Source organism: Bos mutus, chromosome 17 (assembly GCF_027580195.1).
Source record: "Bos mutus isolate GX-2022 chromosome 17, NWIPB_WYAK_1.1, whole genome shotgun sequence".
In the NCBI taxonomy this organism is placed as follows: Eukaryota; Metazoa; Chordata; class Mammalia; order Artiodactyla; family Bovidae; genus Bos; species Bos mutus.
In genome coordinates this window covers 38,184,530-38,206,548 of record NC_091633.1, presented here as the reverse complement: position 1 = coordinate 38,206,548, position 22,019 = coordinate 38,184,530, and the positions used below count along the sequence as shown (strand labels likewise).

General features: G+C 41.7%; 1 protein-coding gene across 1 annotated transcript in view; it reads right to left on the bottom strand.

Annotated features, from left to right (window-relative positions):
• Nucleotides 1–595: 595 nt before the first annotated feature.
• The window catches only part of AFG2A (AFG2 AAA ATPase homolog A), a 379,428-nt gene continuing 358,004 nt past the window's right edge, over nucleotides 596–22,019 (bottom strand). The window contains exon 16 of the mRNA XM_070386484.1: nucleotides 596–872. Coding sequence (XP_070242585.1) covers nucleotides 756–872 — 117 coding nt within the window. The 3' untranslated portion in view covers nucleotides 596–755. The remainder of the gene's footprint in view (nucleotides 873–22,019) is intronic.

The window sequence follows — 22,019 nt, the reverse complement described above, 5'->3', positions numbered from 1 at the left end:
TTAACATATGACGATAATTTTCTTATCACTTAGAGTTACACTATTGAAAGGGTTTTGAATGATGGTTTATACACAGCTTTTTACCATATTTCATTCTTGTGCACACGTGAAAAAGAAACTAGAAGCAAAATCAATTGATTAGGGTTCCTAAAACTTCCTCACAGGGTCAAATTCTTCTGAATCGCTTTCTGACTCTGTCATCATGCTAGTGTTTTCCACACAACATAATTTGCTGACCATCCAGGGCCCTGGGCAACAGTTCTTAAAAGAATGCTCCACCGTGGTTTTCAGGATTTCTTCCAAGCCATTAACATGTTACTTTGCAAGTTTTGATGCTGGGGCATTTTTTATCTTATCAATGACTGCCAATAGAAAGTTTTTCAGCTGACAGGCAGGATTCATAGTTTTGCTTCAAATGGTTCATAAACAGTTTCCCAAGTCAAGCATGGCAAGGTGACAGCTGTCCAGTCAGGAATAACAACCACATTTGCACACGAGCAGACAGTAACTACCTCATGACTTGACTCCTGACTGGCGAGCAGTAATTGTGAGATGCAGCATGATTTCAGAGGTATCAAAATGTGGATGATAATGTGCATCTTGATGAGTTACAGTGGAGAGCATTTCATCCTTAAAATAATGATCTTGTGCTCTCCTTGTACATATGATACATAAAGAAGTTCAGTGATTTGTCTAAGATTACCTGGTTGGCAAGTGGTAAAACAAGGAACTGGACCCAGGATGGTTGGATGGTATCACTGACTTGATGGACGTGAGTCTGAGTGAACTCCGGGAGTTGGTGATGGACAGGACAGCCTGGCATGATGCAGTCCATGGGGTCGCAAAGAGTCGGACACGACTGAGTGACTGAACTGAACATAGAATCAAAGGTGAGGAAGTTAGTTGTTAGAACAGCGGACTAGAAAGGATAGCCTAATTGCTTGAGTAATAGGACACTTTACTGAAGATCTGCCACCAGCATACTACTGATGTCCCCAGAGCTCCTTGGTTTTTAAGGTTGCCTAAGAGTCGGGCAGAGACATTACTTTGCCAACAAAGGTCCGTCTAGTCAACGCTATGGTTTTTCCAGTGGTCATGGATAGATGTGAGAGTTGGACTGTGAAGAAGGCTGAGCACCGAAGAATTGATGCTTTTGAACTGTGGTGTTGGAGAAGACTCTTGAGAGTCCCTTGGACTGCAAGGAGATCCAACCAGTCCTTTCTGAAGGAGATCAGCCCTGGGATTTCTTTGGAAGGAATGATGCTAAAGCTGAAACTCCAGTACTTTGGCCACCTCATGCGAAGAGTTGACTCATTGGAAAAGACTCTGATGCTGGGAGGGACTGGGGGCAGGAGGAGAAGGGGATGACAGAGGATGAGATGGCTGGATGGCATCACTGACTCGATGGACATGAGTCTTAGTGAACTCCAGGAGTTGGTGATGGACAGGGAGGCCTGGCGTGCTGTGATTCATGGGGTCGAAAAGAGTCAGACACGACTGAGCGACTGAACTAAACTGAAGAGTCAGGCACGACTGATCGACTTCCCTTTCACTTTTCACTTTCGTGCATTGGAGATGGAAATGGCAACCCACTCCAGTATTCTTGCCTGGAGAATCCCAAGGACAAAGGAGCCTAGTGGGCTGCTATCTATGGGGTCGCAGAGAGTCGGACACGACTGAAGCGACTTAACAGCAGCAGCAGCAGCAGCAGCAGGGTTTCCCAAGTGGTGCTAGTGGTAAAACAAAACAGAACAAAACCGCCAGCCAATGTAGGAGACGTAAGAGACGCAGGTTCGATCCCTGTGTCTGGAAGATCCCCTGGACGAGAGCACTGCAACCCACTCTAGTATTCTTGCCTAGAGAATCCCATTGACAGAGGAGTCTGGCATGCAGCAGTCCATATAGTGTTGCAAAGAGTCGGACACAACTGAAGTAATGTAGCATAGCATACCATAGCCACACTAAGCATTTCCATAAAGATTCTTAGCTCTCTTTTTAGCATCTTGGCTTGGGGTGGCCTGACTCTGTCTCTGCCCCTTACAACTCGTGATCTTAATAAATGTAAGCATGGAAATCTGGCTGCGAGAACTGGGACTATTAAACAGAGAAGGGCACACTGAGCTTAGATTTGTTGGGTGGCACACAAAATTGGGGTGGTGGGAAAGGAGACAGAGGGATGAGATTCTAGAAGAGCTAAATATGTGTGCCAGGGTACAAAGGGCAGAATAATCATGGCACATCTGGGGAATAGCTTAAGGTATTCAAAGTTGCTAAAGCAGAAAGTAAGGAAGTGGAAGAAATAAAGATAGGGTGGGAAGGCAGGGATCAGAACACAGAAAGAAATTGTATGCTACCCTGTAGAAAAGTGGTTCTTCAATTTGAAGTGATCTATTTTTTTCCCCAAAAATGCTGTAATATGTACAGTGTTAGTCACTCAAGTCGTATCTGACTCTTTGCGACCCCATGGATGGCAGCCAGCCAGGCTCCCCTGTCCATGGGATTCTCCAGGCAAGAAGACTGGAGTGGGTTGCCATATCTTTCTGCAGGGGATCTTCCCAACCGAGGGAAGATCAAACCCAGGCCTCCTGCATTGCAGGCAGACTCTTTACCGTCTGAGCCACCAGGGAATACACAAGAGATAAAGTGGTGCTGCACCAAAAAAGGAAGGATGGAATAGGGGGAGGAGGCTCTTCAAAAGCAGTTTCACACAATACAACTGAAAATCTATTTCTAGAAATGCACAGCCAGAGGAGGAACGTGAGACAGACCATCTTGAGAGTAGTAAAGAGGATGGAGAGGCTTAGTTGAATCATTGCTCTCAGCTGCTAGGAAGCCCCTGCAACCAACGAGAGGAGAAGCTCAGAAACAAGGAATGCCATGACTTAGGGTTACACTGCAAGGGAGGTGTAGGTGAAGAGGGATTTCTTATACACAGAGAGCAGACAACCTCGCAAATATCTGTGGACAGAAAACAAAGCGCCATTAATTATACACAAAGCAGAACTGGGAAGACACGGGGTGATGGTAGATGTCTTTTTCTTGGCATGTTTTCTGATGGGTTTACATAATGAGATGATAATGGATATGTAAGTTTATTTCCTGCTATATTAATGCTACAAAATAATGATATTCTATAATACCTTATACATTATATATGATAATAAATTTATTATATGCAAGTCTCTCTGCTAAGAATTCTATATGTATTATCCCTTTCAATCTATACAAAATTTATACTAGTTAAGTATTCTGATTATAGAGGAAGATGCTAATGCTCTGAGAGATTAAATAATGTTCCCAAATCTACACAGCTTGCAAGTCACAAAGCTCAGGTTTAAAAATAGATTTGTCTTGACTCTCGAACACCAGCTCTTGATTTCATTATTTAAAAACTCTCCAAAAACAATATTTAAATAAATGCCAATATTTCACTGTAAGAGTATATTACAATATACTTAAATATTCCAGTTCCAGTTTAAGAAGAAAAAGCACAGATTTCCATGGTAGTGGGTCTCAACTCTGATGTCAAGATTTCCTGAGACTGACATTCTCTAACTCATGGGGGCTACCTCCCCCATTCCTGCTTGGTAAGTCACCTGGAGTGGAAACAATGACATCACTGGGAATGGGAATTTTCTCACATCAAAGACCATGTATCTGGAGATCTGGCATCTCTGGTTTTTCCTTTATACTTTGCCCATCATAGGTGATTTTCAGGGAATTTCATATGCAGTACACTTGCGAGGCAGATCACAGGCACAACCCACACTTCTGAAGATAGCATTCCTGTTCAGGGGCCCTTGTACATGTGTGTGTTTGTGGTTGAAGTACTGAATTTAAGATTCCAAATTTACCTTTGAATTCAATACTATTTTTGTGAAACCTAATACAGGAAACAATCAGAAGGTTTTAATCAAGAGATAAGTGGAAGTAAAGAGAAGCTCTTCCCCTTATTAACCACCCCCTGCCCACCAAACACACTCACACATATACACACAGATTCAGTTCAGTTTAGTTCAGTAGTTCAGTCGTGTCCAACTCTTTGTGACCCCATGAATCACAGCACGCCAGGCCTCCCTGTCCATCACCAACTCCCAGAGTTTACTCAAACTCATGTCCATTGAGTTGGTGATGCCATCCAGCCATCTCATTAATCCTCTGTCGTCCCCTTCTCCTCCTGCCCCCAAACACATGTATACACAGTTTCAGTTCAGTTGCTCAGTCATGTCCAACTCTTTGCGACCCCATGGACTACAGCATGCCAGGCTTCCCTGTCCATCACCAACTCCTGGAGCTTGCTCAAACTCATGTCCATCAAGTCAGTGATGCCATCCAACCATCTCATTCTCTGTCTCATCTACACACACAGGTTAAGTATAAAAAACAGTAAGACATTGATAATCACATACAGGAAATATAGTTCCTTGGTAGATGATATGAAATAAGTGAAATTTACCTGAGTATGGGTTCAATTCCTGGGGTGATATCCTCCTCAGGTAAATAATTTGCTTGCCCTCTCCATTTAACAGATATAAGCAAGAGAGCATGATATATACATAAACACAAAATTATGACCTGCTATAAAATTTTTTTCCACGTAGCACTAAAATACATGAAAAATCTGTGTGTTTTCTGACTAAAAAGTACACTGTAAAAGCCCTTTCTCTTGTGTCATGCTACTCGTCGTATCTTTATTAAGAAGTGACCACAGAAACAGTGTTCAGCATCTCCTGTGACAGAGACCTCCCCCGCCCATCTTTAAGTGCCTACATTCTCACCAAAGCAAAATCATAAAGCATTTAGAACCACTGCATTGGCCTTGAAATGTTTTATATTATGTCATTTGTTAAGCAAGAAGCATTTACCACCTCTAAAGGATTTATGTTGAATAATAAAGACTCTACCGTGTAAAATGCCGATTGAAACTGAGGACAAAGCAAATGCCAGGAGATGTTTTTAAATGAGTGTGGGGTTTTACTTTTTAACATGCATTTGCATCTCATTCAAGCTTTATCTTTAATTTTATACAGAAAACTTCACTATTACAGTGTGGATTGGTGTCTGAGCTGTGTTGATTTTCTTTCCCTCTTGGTACAGGTGAGTCTGTGTGGTCATACGTACTCTAGCACTTTGGGTTTGGGGGATGAAGGAAGTGAGGGAGGGAAAGGAGAGGGCAAACAGAATGTAGGAAGAGGAAGAAGGGTGTCTTAACTGGTAAAAAATCTAAGCCAGTAAATTACACATCAAAATAAATGTAGGGGGACTTCCCTGGTGATCCAGTGGCAAAGACTCTGTGCTACCAAGGCAAGTGGCTTGGGTTCCATCCCTGGTTGGGGAACTAGATTCCTCATGATGCAACTAAAGATCTTGCATGCCTCAGCTAAGAACCAGTGCAGTCAAATAAATAAAGAAATAAATATAATTTTTAAAAAACTAAAAGAAAACAGAGTAGGGACTTCTCTGATGGTCCCGTGGTTAAAACTTCACCTTCCAAAGCAGGGTGTGAGGGTTCAATCCTTGGTCTGAGAGCTAAGACCCCACAGGCCTCGTGGCCAAAACAACAAAACATAAAACAGAAGCAGTATGCAGAATATGACCCTGGAGAAAGCACTGATTTCATAAAGAAGACATGAAGAGCACTAAATGTAAAAAGGTAGATTTGTTGTTGTTCAGTCTCCAAGTTGTGTCCGACTCTTTGTGACACCATGGACCACAGCATGCCAGGCTTCCCTGTCCCTGTGAGAACCCCATGAACTGTATAAAAAGAAGGTAGATTAGACTTTATCAAAATTTAAAAATTCTCATCAAATATACTATTAAGAAAATAAAGGGACTCCCTGGTGGTCCAGTGGCGAAGACTGTGCTCCCGGTGCAGGGGACCTGGGTTTGATCCCTGGCTTGGGGAACTAGATGTCACATGCTACACCTAAAGATCCCACATGCTGAAACGAGGATCCAAGATCTGGCATGCCACAACTAAGAGCCAGCACAGCTAAATAAGAAAAGAAAAGAAATAAATATTTTTGAAAAGAAATAAAAAGGTGAGACGCAGATGGGGGGAACATACTGAAATACATATATCTGACAAAGGACTTGTATCCAGGATATATAAGGTATTGTGAATATATTACAAAAATAACTGTATTTTAAAATAGGCAAGATACTTAAATATATCACAAAAGAACATATATGATGGTCAATAAACTCACAAGAAGCAGGTCAACATCATTTATTCATCGAGAAAAAGGAGATAAAAACCACAAACAAGATACCATTTCTCAGCTACCAGAACAGCTAAAGTTGTAAAAGACTGACAGCCCAAATGGTGGTGCTGAAATGGAACAACTAAAATGATCACATGTTGCTGGCAGAATTGTAAAAATGGTACAACCACTTTGGAAAACAGTTTGGCAGTTTCTCATGTACACACACACACATATACTGAATAGCCAAACAAGTCTCCTTCTAGATATTTTCTAAGATGAAGAAAACACATGTCCATAAAAAAGATTTCTACATGATTACTCATAACAACTTAATTCATAATAGCTTCAAACTGGAAACTACCCAAATGTCCATCAATAGGAGAATGCATAAGCAAATTGTACATAGCCATTCAGTGAAATACCATTCAGTAATAAAATGGAATGCATTCATACATACATCCAAATGGATCAGTTTTAGACACAATGTTAAGCAAAATAAGCTGGGCACAAAAGGGCCCTTACTATATGATTGCATTTTTATGAAGTTCTAGAACAGGCAAACCTAATCTGTAAGAACAGAAATCAAAATAGCAGTTGCCTGTGATAGGGAGTAGGGACTGACTGGCAAGCGACATGAGGAAGACTTCTGGGATGGTAGAAATGGTCTATTTATTAGAACAGTAGTTACACTGAAATGCATTTCTCAAAACTCAATAATTATACATTTAAAATCCATTCATTTCACTGTATGTAAATCTTACTTCAATAAAAAGGAAATGATTCTGACTTCTCTCCAACATCTTTCTTTAATTCAATTCAACCTTTATTGAATTTCTACTGCATACAAAATTCTATGTAGTGGCCAAGGATACAAAAGTAGTGAGAATAAGACCCACTCCCTGACTTTAAGAAATTTAAATAGGATTTACCTTCTGGTGAAGGAGAGAAACAAGTAAATTTCACCGGAAAATGGTGGGGCCTGACTAGAGCTGTGGGGACACAGTTGAGCTAGGAGAGGGATCCCAGGCTCAGAGGGGAACCTAGACAAGGCTAACCCCCTCCTGCACAAAAGGTTGGAGAAGGCAATGGCACCCCACTCCAGTACTCTTGCCTGGAGAATCCCATGGACGGAGGAGCCTGGTAGGCTGCAGTGCGTGAGGTCGCTGAGGGTCGGACATGACTGAGCGACTTCACTTTCTCTTTTCACTTTCATGCATTGGAGAAGGAAATGGCAACCCACTCCAGTGTTCTTGCCTGGAGAATCCAAGGGACGGGGGAGCCTGGTGGGCTGCCGTCTATGGGGTCACACAGAGTCGGACATGACTTAAGTGACTTAGCATAGCATAGCACAAAAGGTGACTCCAAAACCTTATCTCGGGAGTAAAGAGGAAGATAGAGGGAAAGGGCTTTTCAGGCAGGGGAAAACCCAAAATTCTGGAAATAAGAAACCATATAGCTTGAGTGAGGAGCTAAAAGTATTAATGTGCCCTGTTAAATTGCTTCAGTCATATCCAACTCTGTGTGACCCTATGGACTGCAGTCCACCAGGTTCCTCTGTCCATGGGGATTCTCCAAGCAAGAGTATTGGAGCGGGTTGCCATTTCCTTCTCCAGAGAAAATTATTTAAGTATTATGCCACTTAGTTGATGTTAACATTTCTAATAGTCTCCCTAATATACGGGCCAAGATGAGAAAATTTTCTATATTTTTAGTGTCTAAATTCTATGTGTTTTTTTTTTTTTTTTTCTTTTAACAATGGCATTTATCTTACTCCAGAACTGATCAGCATCGCCCCCACCTCTGCCTGCATTCCTGAACTAATCTTTACTTCGCCCTCAGTCCTGTCTGAGGTTTCGTCCCTCATGCAATGCAGTCATTATGAGATCCAAGAGGGAACATTATGCAAGGCTCTCTGCAAAACTGTTTGAGGCTCTCTTCACTTGGCTTCTGTGGCAATGCTTGCTCCTGGTTTTCTTCCTTTTGGCTCCTTTCATGGCTTTGCTTCACTAAAGCTTTAAATGTTGCCTTTCCTCCAGCTCTGCCTTAAGGAGAATGACTATAATATCAATCGCCCAAGCTGGGTCGCTTTTGAGAGTGAAAGAGACGCACTTAAGAATTAGACCTGGGCAATAGGTGTTAACTGGGACTATCTGAGGCAAACTGCGATTAATGGTCACCTTATTCCCGAGCTGTCTTTTTTTTCCCACACCACACTCTCTCCCCAAGTGATCTCTATCAGCTTCTTTATCGTATTTATCCAATGATAGCTAAAATACCTCCAGCCTGGACTTCACTTCTGAGCAGCAGAACCATACAGATAGAGGCTTATTCCACTTGGATGTGTTATAGGAACCTGCAACTCAGCAACTCCAAAACAGATCTATGAATCCTCCTCTCATCCACACTGAAAGGGTCTCCCCTCCTCGCACTTTCTAGCTCTGGAAGAGGTAATTCTGTCCATCCACTTGCCCAAATCAAAAGCCTTTTTTCTCTCTCTTCATCCAATTAAACACTAAGTTCTGACAGCTCCTACTTCCTATATCTCCTTAAAGCCCTCCACTTCCTTCCAGGAAGATCACTGTTGTCCCCACAACAAATGTTGTCTGCTCTTACCGGATCAGCTTGTATACTGCTGCCAGTCAGTGTGATCTTCCAAAAACACAAATCTGACCACTCCACCCCCTTAACATAAAAACTATTCAATTGCTTCCCACTGTCCACAGCCCTGACTTGTAACTTGGCCTTAGGTCACTGTGATCTGGCCCCTGCCTCTCTCCAGTCACTTTGTGGTCCTCTGGCTGCAGCCACCTTGGAAATCTTTTAGTTCCTTGAAGGTACCAATGTTTCTCTAACCTCAAGAATCTTTGAAGATTATTTCTTCCTCAGTTCCATGCTGCTTCAACACATATTATTAACTGTTTGTTTAAAATCTGTCTTGCCTTCTAGACTGCTTAAGCCTCCACAACGTGTATGTTCTGTTCACCATTGCATCTCCAGCATCCATATAGTGTCTGAGACTCAATCAATGTATGCAATTAAACAAAGGGTATCTCTCCCACGGGAAGAAACTAATTCATTGACTGAGGGAGAAAATTCAAATTATTTCTGTTTACTACAACAATCAAATCAACAATGAAAAAGAATTGCCTGCATATTACTTTATTCAAATACATCTGTGTGTCTCCTGCCTCACCAACAAAAGAGGATGAAGACTATCAAATATATCCCAATCTCATAGATGGGAATACCAGACCACCTGATCTGCCTCTTGAGAAATTTGTATTCAGGTCAGGAAGCAACAGTTAGAACTGGATATGGAATAACAGACTGGTTCCAAATAGGAAAAGGAGTTGGTCAAGGCTGTATATTGTCACCCTGTTTATTTAACTTATATGCAGAGTACATCATGAGAAATGTTGGACTGGAAGAAACACAAGCTGGAATCAAGATTGCCGGGAGAAATATCAATAACCTCAGATATGCAGATGACACCACCCTTATGGCAGAAAGTGAAGAGGAACTAAAAAGCCTCCTGATGAAAGTGAAAGTGGAGAGTGAAAAAGTTGGCTTAAATCTCAACATTCAGAAAATGAAAATCATGGCATCGGGTCCCACCACTTCATGGGAAATAGATGGGGAAACAGCGGAAACAGTGTCAGACTCTATTTTTCTGGGCTCCAAAATCACTGCAGATGGTGACTGCAGCCATGAAATTAAAAGACGCTTACTCCTTGGAAGGAAAGTTATGACCAACCTAGATAGCATATTCAAAAGCAGAGACATTACTTTGCCAACAAAGGTTCGTCTAGTCAAGGCTATGGTTTTTCCAGTGGTCATGTATGGATGTGAGAGTTGGACTGTGAAGAAGGCTGAGCACTGAAGAATTGATGCTTTTGAACTGTGGTGTTGCAGAAGACTCTTGAGGAGAAGGGGACTACAGAGGATGAGATGGCTGGATGGCATCACTGACTCGATGGACGTGAATCTGAGTGAACTCCAGGAGTTGGTGATGGACAGGGAGGCCTGGCATGCTGCGATTCATGGGGTCGCAAAGAGTCAGACATGACTGAGCAACTGATCTGATCTGATCTGATAAAGTTAAACCAGAGATCAAATTGCTAACATCCGCTGGATCATCGAAAAAGCAAGAGAGTTCCAGACAAACACCTATTTCTGCTTTATTGACTATGCCAAAGCCTTTGACTGTGTGGATCACAATAAACTGTGGAAAATTCTTCAAGAGATAGGAACATGAGACCACCTGACCTGCCTCTCGAGAAACCTATATGCAGGTCAGGAAGCAACAGTTAGAACTGGACATGGAACAACAGACTGGTTCCAAATAGGAAAAGGAGTATGTCAGGCTATATATTTTCACCCTGCTTATTTAACTTCTATGCAGAATACATCATGAGAAATGCTGGGCTGGAAGAAGCACAAGCTGAAATCAAGGTTGCCGGGAGAAATATCAATAACCTCAGATATGCAGATGATACCACCCTTATGGCAGAAAGTGAAGAGGAACTAAAAAGCCTCTTGATGAAAGTAAAAGAGGAGAGTGAAAAAGTTGGCTTAAAGCTCAACATTCAGAAAACTAAGATCATGGCATCTGGTCCCATCACTTCATGGGAAACAGATGGGGAAACAGTGGAAACGGTGGTTGATTTTATTTTTGGGGGCTCTAAAATCACTGCAGATGGTGACTGCAGCCATGAAATTAAAAGACGCTTACTCCTTGGAAGAAAAGTTATGACCAACCTAGATAGCATATTCAAAAGCAGAGACATTACTTTGCCAACAAAGGTTCGTCTAGTCAAGGCTATGGTTTTTCCAGTGGTCATGTATGAATGTGAGAGTTGGACTGTGAAGAAGGCTGAGCGCCGAAGAATTGATGCTTTTGAACTGTGGTGTTGCAGAAGACTCTTGAGAGTCCCTTGGACTGCAAGCAGATCCAACCAGTCCATTCTGAAGGAGATCAGCCCTGGGATTTCTTTGGAAGGAATGATGCTAAAGCTGAAACTCCAGTACTTTGGCCACCTCATGTGAAGAGTTGACTCATTGGAAAAGACTCTGATGCTGGGAGGGATTGGGGGCAGGAGGAGAAGGGGACGACAGAGGATGAGATGGCTGGATGGCATCACTGACTCGATGGACGTGAGTCTGAGTGAACTCCGGGAGTTGGTGATGGACAGGGAGGCCTGGCGTGCTGCAATTCATGGGGTCGCAAAGAGTCGGACACGACTGAGCGACTGAACTGAACTGAATTGAAAACATAAAGGTAGAAAATGGATGAACGAACATCTACATTCCAGGTTTTGGATTTTCGCAAGTAGGAAGAACAAGACGTAACACAGTGATTTAATAAGTCAGCTGTTTCCTTTCAGATTAGAGACAAATCACGAGACTAACTGCTTAAGAGAATTTTCCAATCAAACATTGCTAATCCTGTTGATATCTAACATTCAAGAAACCTAGGCAAAATCTAACAGTGGAGTTCTTTGTGTGTGTGTTTTTTTCTTTAATGAGTATTTGACAAAAGCAATGAGGTGGGGGAAATGTTCTTGAAGGTACAGAATCCAGTGTCACTTGGCTTACAAAGCAACCATTGGGATACGAGGTGACTGACCATCTGTTTTCAATCTTGGGTCAAAATTTCTTATAATCCAGGATGTAATTAAATCCCTGGTATGTACAGAGAGATCTATTTCACATATATAATTCCCTAGATGTTTAATTATAAAGTAGTTGTAATCATTTGCACGAATCAGTTCATATTATGTTATTTTGACATCAGGTTTACATGTTTGGAAGGAAAGACATGGGGTTCTGATTGTGGGGGGTGTGGAGACTAGCATTTTCATCTACCAGCAAGGCTGGCCTTGCCTCTTCTTCCAGGATTAAGACATGAAGAGGTAATTTTGTCAAATCTACCCTAGCTAAACCTGTCTGAATTACAAAACCTTTTCTTTTTTTTTGTTGTTGTTGTTTTTTTTTTCATTTGGAAAGATTTTTTTTTTCTTTTTTCTAATTTTTAAAAGAAAATCCATCCTGAACCCTCCTCCCTCCCCATACCATCCCTCTGGGTCGTCCCAGTGCACCAGTCCCAAGCATCCAGCATCGTGCATTGAACCTGGACTGGCATCTCATTTCATACATGACATTTCACATGTTTCAATGCCATTCTCCCAAATCTTCCCACCCTCTCCCTCTCCCACAGAGTCCATAAGCCTGTTCTATACATCAGTGTCTCTTTTGCTGTCTCGTATACAGGGTTATCGTTACCATCTTTCTAAATTCCATATATATGCGTTAGTATACTGTATTGGTGTTTGTCCTTCTGGCTTACTTCACTCTGTATAATAGGCTCCAGTTTCATCCACCTCATTAGAACTGATTCAAATGTATTCTTTTTAATGGCTGAGTAATACTCCATTGTGTATATGTACCACAGCTTTCTTAGCCATTCATCTGCTGATGGACATCTAGGTTGCTTCCATGTCCTGGCTATTATAAACAGTGCTGTGATGAACATTGGGGTACACGTGTCTCTTTCCCTTCTGGTTTCCTCAGTGTGTATGCCCAGCAGTGGGATTGCTGGATCATAAGGCAGTTCTATTTCCAGTTTTTTAAGGAATCTCCACACTGTTCTCCATAGTGGCTGTACTAGTTTGCATTCCACCAACAGTGTAAGAGGGTTCCTTTTTCTCCACACCCTCTCCAGCATTTATTATTTGTAGACTTTTGGATCGCAGCCATTCTGACTGGTGTGAAATGGTATCTCATAGTGGTTTTGATTTGCATTTCTCTGATAATGAGTGATGTTGAGCATCTTTTCATGTGTTTGGAAGTTTTGGCCACAGCAATCAGAGCAGAAAAAGAAATAAAAGGAATCCAAATTGGAAAAGAAGAAGTAAAACTCTCACTATTTGCAGATGACATGATCCTCTACATAGAAAACCCTAAAGACTCCACCAGAAAATTACTAGAATTAATCAATGATTATAGTAAAGTTGCAGGATATAAAATCAACACACAGAAATCCCTTGCATTCCTATACACAAATAATGAGAAAACAGAAAGAGAAATTAAGGAAACAATTCCATTCACCATTGCAACGAAAAGAATAAAATACTTAGGAATATATCTACCTAAAGAAACTAAAGACCTATATATAGAAAACTATAAAACACTGGTGAAAGAAATCAAAGAGGACACTAATAGATGGAGAAATATACCATGTTCATGGATTGGAAGAATCAATATAGTGAAAATGAGTATACTACCCAAAGCAATTTATAGATTCAATGCAATCCCTATCAAGCTACCAACAGTATTCTTCACAGAGCTAGAACAAATAATTTCACAATTTGTATGGAAATACAAAAAACCTCGAATAGCCAAAGCGATTTTGAGAAAGAAAAATGGAACTGGAGGAATCAACCTACCTGACTTCAGGCTCTACTACAAAGCCACAGTTATCAAGACAGTATGGTACTGGCACAAAGATAGAAATATAGATCAATGGAACAAAATAGAAAGCCCAGAGATAAATCCACGCACATATGGACACCTTATCTTTGACAAAGGAGGCAAGAATATACAATGGATTAAAGACAATCTCTTTAACAAGTGGTGCTGGGAAATCTGGTCAACCACTTGTAAAAGAATGAAACTAGAACACTTTCTAACACCATATACAAAAATAAACTCAAAATGGATTAAAGATCTCAACATAAGACCAGAAACTATAAAACCTTTTCTTAAATTCTTTGTTACAATAGGAAAATAATTTTCTTTAAGCTATTCATTATGTGTGCTATGTGCTTAGTTGCTCAGTCATGTCCAAATTTTTGCGACCCTGTGGACTATAGGCTGTCTCTGTCTATGGGATTCTCCAGGCAGGAATACTGGAGTGGGTTGCCATGCCCTCCTCCAGGGGACCTTCCCAACCCAGGAATTGAACCCAGGTCTCCAGCATTGCAGGTGGATTCTTTACAATCTGAGCCACCAGGAAAATACATTATTTACTTTAAAAATAAAAACCTCTTAGATCTTGGTAAGACGGGAGAAAATATGTATTGTATTTTTCATGTGATACATACATTTTTCATCTATAACATAAAATTTCCTCTTGTTACATATCTTAGGTGATATCCTCTTTACCACAGCATTTCATAGTTATATGTTTTTATTCTACACAAAGATATAGAATCAAACAATATCACTGTGATTGTAGTAAAACTAATAAATTGACATTTTCCTGTTTGTTTGAAAAACAGGAATAAGAAATGGAAATTCCATGAAAAATTCCTTTGCAAAGATAGTATCATCCAAAAGTCTTATTATACATTATGTATTAATATATTATTCTTATGTCTTGGTAGGAGAACTAGAATATCAAATTAGCAGTGTATTCATGGAAACACATTTTTTTTTTAATTTATTTATTTTAATTGGAGGTTAATTACTTTACAATATTGTATTGGTTTTGCCATACATCAACATGAATCCGCCATGGGTGTACATGTGTTCCCCATCCTGAACCCCCCCTTCCTCCTCCCTCCCCGTACCATCCCTCTGGGTCATCCTAGTGCACCAACCCCGAGCATCAGGTATCCTGCATCGAACCTGGACTGGTGATTCATTTCATACATGATATTATACATGTTTCAATGCCATTCTCCCAAATCATCCCACCCTCTCCCTCTCCCACAGAGTCCAACAGACTGTTCTATACATCTGTGTCTCTTTTGCTGTCTCGCATACAGGGTTATCGTTACCATCTTTCTAAATTCCATATATATGCGTTAGTATACTGTATTGGTATTTTTCTTTCTGGCTTACTTCACTCTGTATAATAGGCAAAAACACATTTCTAATTCCTGTCTCTAAAGTACACACTGGATATTTATTTTAAGAATCAGTGTCTAACATGTACACCAATGTTCATCACAGCACTGTTTATAATAGCCAGAACATGGAAGCAACCTAGATGTCCATCGGCAGACGAATGGATAAGAAAGCTGTGGTACATATACACAATGGAGTATTACTCAGCTATTAAAAAGAATACATTTGAATCAGTTCTGATGAGGTGGATGAAACTGGAGCCTATTATACAGAGTGAAGTAAGCCAGTCCAGGTTTGATACAGGATCCTTGGGGCTGGTACACTGGGATGACCCAGAGGGATGGTACGGGGAGAAAGGTGGGAGAGGGGGTTCAGGATGGGGAACATGTGTATGCCTGTGGTGGATTCATGTTGATGTGTGGTAGAACCAATACAATATTGTAAAGTAATTAGTCTCCAATTAAAAAAAAAAAAAGAATCAGTGTCTATTTTAGTCTTTTATAAGTGATCTTCCTTTGGGGCTTCCCTGGTGGCTCAGAAGGTTAAGCATCTGCCTGCACTGCAGGAGACCCGGGTTTGATCCCTGGATTGGGAAGATCCCCTGGAGAAGGAAACAGCAACCCACTCCAGTACTGTAGCCTGGAAAATCCCATGGTCGGAGGAGCCTGACACGCTACAGTCCATGGGGTCGCAAAGAGTCGCACACGACTGAGCAACTTCACTTTCTTTCTTTCTTTCCTTCACATTGTTTAGATATAGTAACTTCATTAACAAGACAAAAAAGAGACTGACTTATATTGGTCTAGAAATGAGAAGACCAAATCTTTAGTCTTTAAGGTAAAAACAGAAGCCAAATTAAAAAACTATTAGTTAAAGCATTCCATTTCCAAGAACCATGGAAAAGAGATCTAAGCTTTATCGTTTTTCCTTTCCTTTCTTGAAAAATTCTTTGTCTCTTTTTAGTTTATAAACATTATTTTTATATTTCTCTACCCACTACCTCATCTGCAAAATTAGAATTCTCTTTGTACTCTGGTGAATAGTTTCCTAGTCTAAGCATTTATCTTGTTTGTTTTATACTTCTCTTCTGCATTTCATCAGTCAGTTAATAATTAATTATTAAAGAATTTTATTGAGTATCTACTACACGTCCTGTAGTGAGCATTAGCTCCTGCATTCTTTACAAAGAGGTTTTTTTTTAAGACCATTGTATCAGGCTGCTTCTCAGGAAGGTCCTGGAATAATCTATTAAGTAGCTTGCATTTCATTTTCAAAGGGAGCAAGTGAAGGCTGTGTAATAAAGAATTTGGCTGACCTTTGTTTCCAGTTTCCTGGAGGTAACCTGTAAAGCCTGGGATTTCCTGAGTGATAGGAGTGTCTTTGTTATTCCTGGTGGGCCCCTGAGTTGGTATCTGATAGTTTACACTAATGAGGTGGCTCAGGGTAGGGCATAAGTGCTAGAAAGACCAATCATGTGATGAGGGGGTTGGAACTTTGAGTGTTGTGACATCAGCCCAACCCCTGTGGAAGGGAGGGCAGTTGGAAATCAAGCTCAAACACAGGGGCAACCATTCACTTAATTACAACTACTTGCTAGGGGAGGTGATGGAATTCCAGTGGAGCTATTTCAAATCCTGAAAGATGATGCTCTGAAAGTGCTGCGCTCAATATGCCAGCAAATTTGGAAAACTCAGCAGTGGCCACAGGACTGGAAAAGGTCAGTTTTCACTCCAATCCCAAAGAAAGGCAATGCCAAAGAATGCTCAAACTACTGCACAATTGCACTCATCTCACACACTAGTAAAATAATGCTCAAAATTCTCCAAGCCAGGCTTCAACAGTACATGAACCATGAACTTCCAGATGTTCAAGCTGGATTTAGAAAAGGCAGAGGAACCAGAGATCAAATTTGCCAACATCCGTTGGCTCATCAAAAAAGCAAGAGAGTTCCAGAAAAACATCTACTGCTTTATTGACTATGCCAAAGCCTTTGACTGTGTGGATCACAACAAACTGTGGAAAATTCTTCAAGAGATGGGAACATCAGACCACCTGACCTTCCTCCTGAGAAATCTGTATGCAAGTCAGGAAGCAATAGTTAGAACTGGACATGGAACAACAGACTGGTTCCAAATTGGGAAAGGAGTACATCAAATCTGTATATTGTCACTCTGCTTATTCAACTTATATGCAGAGGACATCATGAGAAACGCTGGGCTGGCTGAAGCACAAGCTGGAATCAAGATTGCCAGAAGAAATATCAATAACCTCAGACATGTAGATGACACCATCCTTATGGCAGAAAGTGAAGAAGAACTAAAGAGCCTCTTGATGAAAGTGAAAGAGGAGAGTGGAAAAGTTGACTTAAAACTTAACATTCAAAAAACTAAGATCATGGCATTTGGTCCCGTTACTTTATGGCAAATAGATGGGGAAACAGTGGAAACAGTGACAGACTATTTTGGGAGGCTCCAAAATCACAGCAGATGGTGACAGCAGCCATGAAGTTAAAAGATACTTGTGTCTTGGACAAAAAGTTACGACCAACCTAGAGAGCCTATTAAAAAGCAGAGACATTACTTTGCCAAGAAAGGTCTGTCTAGTCAAAGCTGTAGTTTTTCCATTGGTCATGTATGGACGTGAGAGTTGGAGTATAAAGAAAGCTAATGCCGAAGAATTGATGCTTTTAAACTGGTGTTGGAGAAGACTCTTGAGAGTCCCTTGGACTGCAAGGAGATCCAAACAGTCCATCCTAAAGGAAATCAGTCCTAAATATTCATTAGAAGGACTGATGCTGAAGCTGAAACTCTAATACTTTGGCTACCTGATGTGAAGAACTGACTCATCTGAAAAGACCCTGATGCTGGGAAAGAGTGAAGGCAGGAGGAGAAGGGGACAACAGAGGATGAGATGGTTGGATGGCATCACCGAGTCGATGGACGTGAGTTTGAGTAAACTCCGGGAGTTGGTGATGGACAGGGAGGCCTGGTGTGCTGCAGTCTATGGGGTCGCAAAGAGTTGGACACGACTAAGCGACTGAACTGAACTGAACTGAACTGTGTTTGTGTGCTCAGTCATGTCCAACTCTTTGCAACCCCATTGACTGTAGAATACCTGGCTCCTCTGTCCATTGGATTTCCCAGGCAAAAACACTGGAGTGGGTTGCCATTTGCTCCTCCAGGGAATCTTCCGGACCCAGGGATCAAACCCGAGTCTCCTATGTCTCCTGTACTAGCAGGTGGATTCTTTACCATTAGTGCAACCTGGGATGCCCTCAACAAAGCCTAAATAAAATCTCTGAACACCAGAGCTCAGGTGAGCTTCCTGGATTGGCAATGCTCCATGTACGTACCTGCACACACCAATGCCAGGAGCGTAATGTGTACCTGAGGACAGGTAAGCCCCACAGTGGGAACATTCCCAGTCCCGGATTCCACCCTATGCATGCCTTTCCTTGGCTGGTTCTGATTTGTATCCTTTTACTATAATAACAGTGGCTTCTCAGGTGGCACCACTGATAAAGAACCCACCTGCCAATGCAACAGACAGACGCAGGTTGGATCCTTGGGTGGAGAAGATCCTGTGAAGCGGAGTATAGCCACCCATTCCAGTATTCTTGCCTGGAGAATCCCATGGACAGACAAACCTGGTGGGATACAGTCCATAGGGTCACAAAGAGTCACACACGACTGAAGCAACTAAGCACAGCACAGCACTATATAAAACTATGATCATAAGTGTAGCACTTTCATGAATCCTGTGAGTCATTCTAGCAAAATCACTGAACCTGAGGGGGCCAATGGAAACCCCAGAATTCGTAGTCAGTTGGTCTGAAGTGACAGTGGCTTGGGGCCCTGAACTTCTGACTGGTCTCAGATGTCTTGGGCAGACTTGGCAGGCTGGAAGATTATACCCTGAACCGTGAGTTTGGCTGACTCCAGGTAGGGGTGAGAAGCTTAGATCTGCATCTTAGGTAGATCTATGATGGAGGGGTTGGAGGTGACTAATGGAGGTTACTGTGGTTTGTGGGATAAATAATGAGTCCCTTAATGATGTACCCCCAGACCAAGTTGCAGGAAGTTTCAGGAAAGAAGCAGTAGCATTTACGATGAACTTTGAGGTGGATAGACTCAACAAATTGGAAGAAACGGGGAAGAGGCATACAAACTAAATAACTTGAACTATATTACAGAATGAGAAAAACAGCTAAGTACTTGTGTTGGTTTCCTATTGCCACTATAAAAATTTATCACACATTTTGTGGCTTATAAACAAAACAAACGTGGACTTCCCTGGTGGTCCAGTGGTCAAAACTCTGAGCTTCCAATGCAAGGGGCACGGGTTTGATCCCTGACTGGGGAAGTAAGATCTCACATCCTGTAAGTTGCAGCTAATAAGTAAAATCGTTTTTTTTTAAAAAATGTATTATCTTCCAGTGCCAGAGGTCAAATGTCTGAAATGGGCCAGCAGGGCTTCGTTCCTTTTGGCCATTCCTCTGCATTTCCTGATTCCTGGCCCTGCATCACCCTGACTTCTGCTTAATCATAACACCTCCTCCTCTGACTCAGACCCTTGTGCCTCTCTCTCATAAGGACCTTTTTTTTTTTTTTGTTGGGCTCACTTGGATAATCTCCCCATCTCAAATCCCTTAATTTAGTCACATCTGTGCAATCTCTCTTGCCCTGTCAGATAAAGTATTTGTGTATTCCAGGGGTTAAGTCATGGACATTTTGAGAGGAGGAGCCCATGTTTTACCTACCATGGTAGTCCTGTCTAGGCAGAAAACAAAAAAATGTCAATATGATAGGAAAGTAGATGAAGGGGTGTACTTGATGAAGAAGCCATGTGGCATAAGATAATGGGGAGGCATTAGAAGTTTATTCGGAGAAGGCAATGGCACCCCACTCCAGTACTCTTGCCTGGAAAATCCCATGGATGGAGGAGCCTGGTAGGCTGCAGCCCATGGGGCCGCTAAGAGTTAGACACAACTGAGTGACTTCACTTTCACTTTTCACTTTCATGCACTGGAGAAGGAAATGGCAACCCAATCCAGTGTTCTTGCCTGGAGAATCCCAGGGACGGGGGAGCTTGGTGGGCTGCTGTCTATGGGGTTGCACAGAGTCGGACACGACTGAAGCGACTTAGCAGCAGCAGCAGAAGTTTTATTAGCAAAATAATGATTTAACTGTTACTATAATTTAGGAAGTACATCCTGTGGTATAGGCTGGATTAAAAGCGGGGAGATTCAGAGGAGACTTGTTAGAGGAGACTTGTTATTGAAACAGCCATGCACACTGTGATGAAGCCTGGAACTCCAAAAGAAATAAAACAGGGGGCATTTAAGATAGAGGTAATTCATGAGACTTGGCAATGGAGTGGACACGAGAGAAAGCAAAGTACAGCAAAGTTTTGAGCTAACAGGAAGTAATGCATGCACGCATGGATGCTTAGCTGCTCAGTTGTGTCCAACTCTTTGTGACCCCATGGACTGTAGCCCATCAGGCTCCTCTGTCCATGGGATTCTCCAGGCTGAAGAATCCTAGAGAATTCTCCAGAATCCTGGAGTGGATTGTCATTTCCTTCTCCAGGGGATCTTCATGACTCAGGGATGGAACCTGCATCTCCTGTGTCTCCTGCATTGCCGGTGGATTCAGGGAAGCCCAAATAGGAGGTTAAAATAACATTGAAATTTAAATAGAGATTATTTGGCAAAAAAAAAAAAAGTTATATTTTGAACATGGTGATTTTGAAATTATATGGAGAATTCCATGACATTAGAGGCCATCCAGCAGACACTAAAATTTAGGACAGCAGTAACATGCGAACCTAGATATTTGAGTCTCATGCACAAAGCTGGTAGTTGATTGAAAAGAGAGAATCTCTAAGGGAGAGAGCAAAGTAAAGAACAGCAAAGTCTGAACACAAAACTTTAGGATTTAGGGGTTGTTTATACATTTGGCCGGCTTCTTTGGTGGCTCAGACAGTAAAGAGTCCACATGCAATGCAGGAGACCTGGGTTCAATCCCTGGATCAGGAAGATTCCCTGGAGAAGGGAATGGCAACCCAGTCCAGTATTCTTAGCTGGAGAATCCCATGGACAGAGGAGTCTGGTGGGCTACAGTCCATGAGGCTGCAGAGTTGGACACGACTGAGCGACTAAGCAGGCAAGCATACATTCAGCAAAAAATTATTTTATTGTAGTGCTTATTTTGTTCCAGGCATTATCCTAGGCCCTGAGGATAAAAATAAAATAAAAACTCAGTCCCTTCTTTCGTATACCTTATAGGTCTAGCGGAGATGTTGGGCAGTAAACCAAGGATTATGGCCCAGTGTGGAAATGTTCAACTAGTTGTGTATGAAGGGTAGTAAGAGTGAAAAACACATCTACAATTAGAATCACAGGGTTATAGGATTGAAGGGGGGAGGCAGACCTTCTAGACTGCGCGGAACAAGGGACCTGGGAGTGACAATCTAAGAAAAACAAACATCTCTCAAGTCATGCAAGTTTGAAAAAGCCAGATGAATTTGGAGAACTCTAACAGCCCAGTACTGCTTATGAAAGGAGGTGTGAGATTTACTGTCAAGAATGAAGAAACCCATGGGAATGGAGTGCTTCTTTGCAGCAGAGAAAACAGCTGAGGTTAGCACCTCACACACTATCTGGCATATAGCTGATGTTTGGCAAATATTAAATTAGTGCATTACATTTGTAAAATGCTCTGACATACATTATTGTTTGCAGGTGGCAGGCAGATCAGTGTTGTCCCATCGATGTCTGGGTCCTAATCCCTGGAACCTGTGACAATGTTATGGTACATGGCAAGGGGGAGATTGGGTTGCGGACAGAATTAAGGTTGTCAATCAGTTCACTTTAACATAGGGAGGTTATCCTGGATTATTGGGGTGAGCCCAGTGTAATCACGAGGGTCCTTAAATGTGGAACAGGAAAGCAGCAGAGGCAGT